Source organism: Petromyzon marinus, unplaced genomic scaffold, assembly GCF_048934315.1.
Source record: "Petromyzon marinus isolate PM22_M1 ecotype Great Lakes invasive population unplaced genomic scaffold, UKy_Petmar_22M1.pri1.0 PM_G_Scaffold_24, whole genome shotgun sequence".
Lineage (NCBI taxonomy): Eukaryota > Metazoa > Chordata > Hyperoartia > Petromyzontiformes > Petromyzontidae > Petromyzon > Petromyzon marinus.
This window is the reverse complement of record NW_027422806.1, coordinates 1,357,007-1,365,130: the sequence shown is the minus strand read 5'-3', so window position 1 is coordinate 1,365,130 and position 8,124 is coordinate 1,357,007. Positions and strand designations below refer to the sequence as shown.

General features: G+C 53.9%; 1 protein-coding gene across 1 annotated transcript; it reads right to left on the bottom strand.

Annotated features, from left to right (window-relative positions):
• Positions 1-3,643: 3,643 nt before the first annotated feature.
• Positions 3,644-7,071, bottom strand: LOC142913302 (pleckstrin homology domain-containing family A member 6-like). The gene is made up of 5 exons (XM_076060836.1): positions 6,924-7,071; positions 5,967-6,103; positions 5,692-5,834; positions 5,300-5,413; positions 3,644-4,966 (listed from the first exon to the last, which is right to left on the bottom strand). Exons 1-4 carry the CDS (start codon positions 7,032-7,034, stop codon positions 5,328-5,330), a joined length of 477 nt encoding a protein of 158 aa, XP_075916951.1. The 5' UTR covers positions 7,035-7,071; the 3' UTR covers positions 3,644-4,966; positions 5,300-5,327.
• Between the last annotated feature and the right edge of the window lie 1,053 nt (positions 7,072-8,124).

Genomic DNA, 8,124 nt, shown 5'->3' with positions numbered 1-8,124 from the left:
GTAATACATGGACATGGGCGATATATAGTTATAATATATAGATGATGGTTCCGTTGTTGGCGGCGTTTTAGACAGCTATAATACATGGACATGGCCGATGTATAGACATAATATTTAGATTATGGTTCTGTTGTTTGCGGCGGTTTAGACAGATATAATACATGGACGATGCCGATATATAGTAATAATAGATAGATGATGGTTCTGTTGTTGGCGGCGTTTTAGACAATATAATACATGGACGTGGCCGAAATAAAGTAATAATAGATAGATGATGGTTCAGTTGTTGGCAGCGTTTTAGACAATATAATACATGGACGTGGCCGATATATGGTAATAATAGTTATATGATGGTTCTGTTGTTGGCGGCGTTTTAGACAATATAAGACATGGAACTGGCCGATTATATAGTAATAATAGATAGATGATGGTTCTGTTGTTGGCGGCGTTTTAGACATATAATGTCCATATATTATATCTGTCTAAAACGCCGCCAACAACAGAACCATCATTTATCTATTATTACTATATATCGGCCATGTCCAAATATTATATCTGTCTAAAACGCCACCAACAACAGAACCATCATATATCTATTATTACTATATATCGGCCATGTCCATGTATTAAGTCTCATAGTTGTGATATTCCACCTTACTTTGAAAGCTAATCACACAGTGAGCAAAGCTTAATGAACTGAGAGATGTAATGCAATAAAGTCTTGTCAACTGATGATAATGACGATAATGATGATGGCAGCATTCCTCCCCCCCAAAACAAGCTCATATTATGTTGGAAGCTCTGAAATAGTGGTCACACATTCCACATTCTTATGGAAGGAGCAAGCATTTTTATTACATAACCACTGCTGATTTCCCATGAAATCAAACTCATTTTACCGATGAAGGATGGTTAATGGGCTGAGTTGAACCTCAGCTTAGGCTCGAACTCGCAACATTCCCATGCTTAGCTCAACGCTCCAACCTTCAGCACCACCCAGCTGGATAGGCAGTTGCTTTCACCCCAATGAATTAGGATGTACATCGCCCTGCATGATTCAGTGCTTCGTGTTAATTTGCTAATATTCACCCGGCAATGTCCTAGAAACTGCTGCAAGTTTAGAGGATTTAACAGCGACATACAGTCGGAAGTATAAAAATTGGTGATCTTGAGTTTGATTTGGACTAAAAGGTGCAAGTTTCGACTGTACTGACTTTGTTTTATTTAACCTATAAAACTCATTTTTTTTGTCTGTCTGTGTACGCTCGCTTGCGAGGGATTTGGCTCTCGGACCGCGGGGTTCGCGTGGAAATTTTTTTGCCAGGCGGCACGCCCTGGGCCCCCCGCTTGGTATAGGCTATTTCGTTTTCCCGTCCGTCGCCTTTAAAGTGTTTTAATTAACGTTTTGGTGCGATTTATCTTTATTTATTTACTTTTGCCGACCGGCTCACTGCTGCGCATGCGCGAAACGCCGTTGCCCCTGGCAATGCACAGACGCCGTCGCCGCAGGGGGGACGCCATTTCTCATTCAAAATGCAAAAAATTTACACGTGACGCTGAGGTAAATTCATCAAAGTGTCACGTCCTCTTCTGTCCCCCTCCACCCCAATGTGTGCACTTACTATTATAGGGTCGTAGATACTAAAAATATAGCGATTAAATAGGATTATTGTGGGGTGGGGGGGGGGGGTAGCGGCCCAGCCCACAGCCACGGCCGGCCGGGCAATCTAGGCGAGGCCGGAGGCTTTGCACGGGACTAGGCCTCGTCACGGCAATCTGTCAGGTGAGTACTTTGTGCTATAGAGTCGATATATACTGCTACTAGCGGGGAAACATTTTAAAACGTCTGAAAACTTAAAAACTTAACATACAAATGAAAAGATAACTCATTAATTTAAAATAAAATCCGTTTAAAATAAAATCCGAGCGCGCCAAGAATCGATTATTTCAATCGCGCAAAGGAATCAAAGGTTGTAGATTCCTTTAGAATCGTCTTGAAGCGACGACGCTCGCTTGCGAGGGATTTGGCTTTCTAACCGCGGGGTTCGCGTAGAAAAATAACATTGCTGGGCGGCAAGCCCTAAGCCCCCTGCTTGGCATAGGCTATTCCGTTTTCCCATCCCTAAACTTTAAGGTAGTTTAATTCACGATTTAGTGAGATTTTTACTTATTATTTTACCGCTCAGCGCGCGACAGCACACATTTGCACATGCGCAAAACGCTTATATATTCACAGCTCCATTAAAACATAAATTTAATGTTTACTCATTTGATTACTCTTAATTATTAGGTCAGATGATAGAGGTTGAGCAATGTTTTTTGTTTGTTGTGGTTGCACCCGATTCAAGAGCCGAATGGCTCACAGGGCTATACCAAAATAAAAAAAAACTGAAATAAATAAACCACGACAAGGCAAATGTCCATGGGCCCAAAAAGGGACCAACGACAAAACCCAGCAAACGGATCCTGGGACACATTGCCCGGGGCCCCGGGAGGGGGGAACCGGGGGATGACGTAACCTTCCAGAATGTTCCAGAAGGAAGGCGTGGCTAGGGCGGAGCAAGCCACGAACCAGTATATAAGCCGGACCTCTCAGAGGTCTGGCTCAGTCATCTGCAAGCTGAAGAACGAAGACCTGGGCTGAAGAGAGGACCCTGGACCCCAAGCTCTGATGTCCTTCTAAGGGCCGGAGCTCAGTGAGGCCAGTGGTCAGAACCCACGGACCGGGACGGTGGGGTCAGATAGCCTCCCCTAGGTCCCAGCCGGAGGACGATAGGGAGCGAGTTGCCCAGTGTTAGAGAGCGAGTTGCCCAGTGATAGAGAGCGAGTTGCCCAGTGATAAGGAGCGAGTTGCCCAGTGATAGGGAGCGAGTTGCCCAGTGATAGAGAGCGAGTTGCCCAGTGATAGAGAGCGAGTTGCCCAGTGATAGAGAGCGAGTTGCCCAGTGATAAGGAGCGAGTTGCCCAGTGATAGAGAGCGAGTTGCCCAGTGATAGGGAGCGGGTTGCCCAGTGATAGAGAGCGAGTTGCCCAGTGATAGGGAGCGAGTTGCTCAGTGATAGGGTGCGAGTTGCTCAGTGATAGGGAGCGAGTTGCCCAGTGATAGAGAGCGAGTTGCCCAGTGATAGAGAGCGAGTTGCCCAGTGATAAGGAGCGAGTTGCCCAGTGATAGAGAGCAAGTTGCCCAGTGATAGGGAGCGGGTTGCCCAGTGATAGAGAGCGAGTTGCCCAGTGATAGGGAGCGAGTTGCCCAGTGATAGGGAGCGAGTTGCCCAGTGATAGGGAGCGGGTTGCCCAGTGATAGGGAGCGAGTTGCCCAGTGATAAGGAGCGAGTTGCCCAGTGATAGAGAGCGAGTTGCCCACTGATATAGAGAGCTAGTTGCCCAGTGATAGGGAGCGAGTTTCCCAGTGATAGGGAGCGAGTTGCCCTGTGATAGGGAGCGAGTTGCTCAGTGATAGGGAGCAAGTTGCCCAGTGATAGAGAGCGAGTTGCCCAGTGACAGGGCTCATAGAGGCCATACCTCCCCAGGCATCGGGTTAAGGGACTGATACACACACTCAACACCGATAAACCCTTTGTGTTAGGGACCTTGTATAAAAGATGATACATGTGTTGCCTGATCAGAAGTTTTATTCGTAAATTTATAACCACCACAAATGTAACGGGATAATTTACCAACGTGCTGTATTGAAGTGTCATGTTTTTTTGCGTGTTTTACATATTTTTGCATCACTTCGTTTGTTTTTTTTATTAACTTTTAATACACCGCTAGTAGTTTATTTTTATTTTTTTGCAGCAACTTTTGGGTGCAAATGCCACCCATCGGGTAAAAGGGGGTGCATTGCTTTGCCAAATGCGGCACGTCAATATATAGGCACCGAGATGCTGTCGCTTAAAGTCTAAAAACGCAACCTTGGGGGGGGGAGGGGGGGGGGTGACTCAAGGCGCGTGCGTGCGACGATGGATTTGATTGGCTGACGCCATTCGTCGTCACAATGGACCACGTCACAACGGGCCACGTCACAACGGACACGGGCGCGCTTGAGGTCGGGGTGCGGCACGCGCATGTTGGGAGAGGGCGCGCGTCGCTGGCCCAACAAACAACCAACAAACAACCAACAAACAAACAACAACCGCTGCTCGTTGTCGAGGTGGCGGCGACGTCCGCCACGGCGTTGTGCGCCAGACGAGGTGGCGGCCCTCCTGAGGCCGTGACGAAGGGGACAGACCCAGGTGCCGCGTGCGTGGGTCGACTCACCCAGAGCACCCAGGACGGCCATAGAGAGAGTTACCTTCGCCAACCTCCACATTAAAACCCAGACATCGATATGGGCGTTGGGGGGGGGCTAAAGTCTCTTGCAAAAAAGGATACCTGGGGGTAAGAATACAATCAAAGGCCATTTTCTCCCCGCAGCGAGAGCATTTGAACAAAATGCGTGCGTCTGGAAATCGTCACGTGTTGTTATCCTGTCTTTGACGGTTGAGCATCGTCGTCATCCTCATTAATATTCCAAACGCAAGTGTGGTTATAAAATCGTTTGGGGGTCATTTTAAAGTTATCACCATTTAACGTGGGCATACAAACAGTAGCTCCCTAGGGTCGCTAAATCTACTGTACACTTTTATAAAATCTGCTAAGAATGCCGATACAACTTTCCCTCTCCCTTCTACGAGAATCGAACACTTGAAGAAACTCTTTGTGAGCGGAGAAGGGGCACCGCCCACACCACCTGCACCGCCCGCACCGCCACTTCTTCATCCGGTAACGACGCCGCTCGTCATTGGGGCTCTGTAACGATCGTCGGGATGACGACGGCGACAGACGCACGGCCGTTCGCGGCGGCGTCCTGCATTCTCCCCCCGCCCCCTCCTCCCCGTGCGGCCGCGTTCTCGCGGACACCTCTTCTTGTTCCCTTAATCGTCGTCGTCCTCTTCCTTCACCTCTTCCGCCAGGTGTATGACACCTGGGGTTGGGGGGGGGGGGTAGGGGATTTCAAGAGCAACGGTGAAACTGAGGGTACCACCGGCAACACGAGTACTCATGCCGAGATGTCAACCACAGCGGTGGCCGTGAGCCCGAGATTGTTCCGAGTGGGTGAGCGAGTGAGTGAGCGAGTGCCTGAGCAAGCGAGCGAGTGGGTGAGAAAGTCCATGAGCGAGCAGGTTGAGCGATTGGGTGAGCGTGCAAGCGGGTTATCGAGTGGGTGAGTGAGCAAGCGAACGAGCGGGTGAGCGAGCAGATGAGCCAGTGGGTGAGCGAGCGGATGAGCCAGTGGGTGAGCGAGTGAGTCTCTCACCGCTGAGCTGAGCGGAAACCTTGGCGTTTTAAACAAGCGTAGAATGGCTGCCGTCGCCGGGCGCCGATGCATCCTGGGAAGGGGACGCCTCCTTCGTCGGGGAAGCGACTTTGTCTGTCGGGCGGGCGGCAGGAAACAAAACCAGAGAGCGGAGCGACGGGCGTGAGGAACGCGGAGACTCGCTTCGGCCGGGTTGGTCACCCGGAAAATATATCCCCGCTCCGGCACACCGCGTCCGGTATACCACGGAGTCGAGCGCCACCTACCGCAGTTTACCGGCGACCCGGTGAACAAATGGCGAGGCGCCAAACCCCGTGAGGGGGACCCCTGGAATACCGCGTGCCAGGTGCCGCCGACGCGCGGCCGAGCCGCCCGCGGCGGTGGCGCCGTACCGGCCTTGCTGCGCTGGCACGCCTCCTCGGCGAGGGCGCACGACATGCTGACGATGCGCTCCAGCTCCTGCACGTGCACCTCCGCCTTGCCCCGCGTCGCCTCGCAGCTCGCCGGCGACGGCGGCGGCGCCGCGTTCTGCACGCTGGCAACGCGGAGGGGGCGGGGAAATGTGACGGCGGGCGGTCGCGGCGGTGCGAAACCGGAAGGCGGCCCCGGTTAATACCGCGACGCACCGTGACGCGTGCGTGACGACGCGAGCGTGACGACGCTGTACCTGGACTTGGCGAGCATCGCCTTGATCCACTCCGTGTTCTTCTGCCACGCCTCCATTCCCAGGGGGATCGGCGGCTCCTCGGGGTCCTCGTCCACGTGGAGCTCGGGCACCGTCACGTGGCGACGAGGGGGGGGCACCTGCGGGCCGGGGGGAGGGGGCATAACCGTGACCGGCTCGTCATCAACATCATCGCTCCCGTTATCATCGGTAAACATCGTCGTCATCGCTCGCTGTCATCGTCACCATCAAATGCCGTTGCAAACATCGTAACCATGGTCATGAATACTGACATCGTCATGGCTCTCTTTACCACTGTCATCGTCATGACAATCGTCGTCGTAACTACGGTTATCATTGCTGCCTTTGCCATCATCATATACATAATTAGCATTGCTATAATCAAAATCATTTTCTACATGACAACGCTACCATTGCCTTTATGGCTGTGATCACCAGCACCTAACAACAGACACAGAACAATGCTCAGATTTGGATCTCTCTCTCCGTGACCTCCTGCCCGGGTCCAGCTGTTTTCGCTCCTGACCTCCGACTCCTGATTGGAACCCAGGCCTCGTAAGCCCAAAATCCCAGAACTCTCAGCAGCATTTGAAACATCACCGCCAAGCGCCACATCTCTCACCATCCCAACACCCCCCCCCCCCACCTCTCACTCATCAACCGGATATAGCTCTCAATCCAGACCCGGATCTCTACCCACTGATCTCTAACCCTGGATCACCTCTGACCTTGGCTGTGTCTCACCTCTGACCTTGGCCGTCTCTCACCCCTGGCCCTAGTGTGTCTCACTCCTGACCCCGGCTGTGTCTCAACTCTGACCCAGGCTGTGTCCCACCCCTATGACCCTGCCATCTCACCTCCCACTTTCACCCAGGATTTGGCTGTCTCTCACCTCTGACCCTCACCGTCTCTCACCCCGAACCCCCGGCTGCATCTCACCTCTGACCCCGGATCGTAGCTGCCGTCGAGCTCCGTGAATGCGGTGCGGAGCCGCGCGATCTCCTGCGCCGGCGTCTCGGGCGCCGGCGCGTCCTGCACAGCGCGCTCCATCTCGGCGATGTCCAGGTCGTCTTGGCGCTGCCTCAACTTCGTGAGCTGCAATGACGCGGCGGCGGTGTTGGATAAGGCAGGCGGACACCACACCACCACGGCCTCATGGCCCATGGCCTCGTGGCCCAAAACCTCATGGCCCAAGGCATCGCCCACAGTCTCGCCACGGTGTCTCCCCCGCGATAAAATGCGCCACATCGGTTGACGCCAGGCCCACCGAGTGGTAATGACGCGGAAATGGCGGCACCTCAACGTAGCAACGGCGCGAAAAGCCACGGCTCGTGGAACGTGTCGACTGACTGGGATGGCCGTCCTCTCTGTGCTACTTTGTACGTGCCATGGGTTGACTGACTGAGATAGACTGGCAAATGCACCACCTGTGCCCCCCTACTGGTGCCAACAAACAAACCGTCGGGGCAAACGCTGCTAGCGAGTAGCAGCACCTATGAAGGCCGGCACGGCACACGAGGGGGTGGGCTGGCCAGCACCACGGTCGTGCCAACACACACACAGGGCACGTGCCATCTTCAACCCACACATACAGGGCACGTGCCAACCCCAACACACTCACACACCCGCGAGACGTCCACGGACGCGGGCCGTGTGGGCGACCGCGCCGCCAGGACGGTCCGGCGATCGAGCGTCATCGCGTGGCCGCGTCGGCCCGATCCCCCCGGGGTCACCGTCGTCGCCGCGTCCCCCCCGACGCCGCTCCCGGCCGCCGCCGCCGCCGCCTTTTGATTAAGCTTGAGCCGCTCCAGTTGCTCCTCCGCGGTCATCTTGCCCCGGGCGGCACCGCCCGCGGGACCGCCCGCCGGGTACAGCGCGTCCATCGCGCTCTTGGGCCGCTCCTAGCAATGACAAAAACGATGGCCACGATGACGATGGCGGCGACGATGGTGACGATGATGACGACGGCGGTGACAAACAATGGGCGACGCTCGCAACAACGAGCAAACGGTCACAACAACGAGTGACGGTCACAACATTTGTGGCCAGGTCGCCTCTGATTGGGTGGGGGATGAGAGGGATGGGGGGGGGGTGATCGGGTGGGGGATGGGTGGGTGGGAGGATGGGAGGTTGAGGGGAT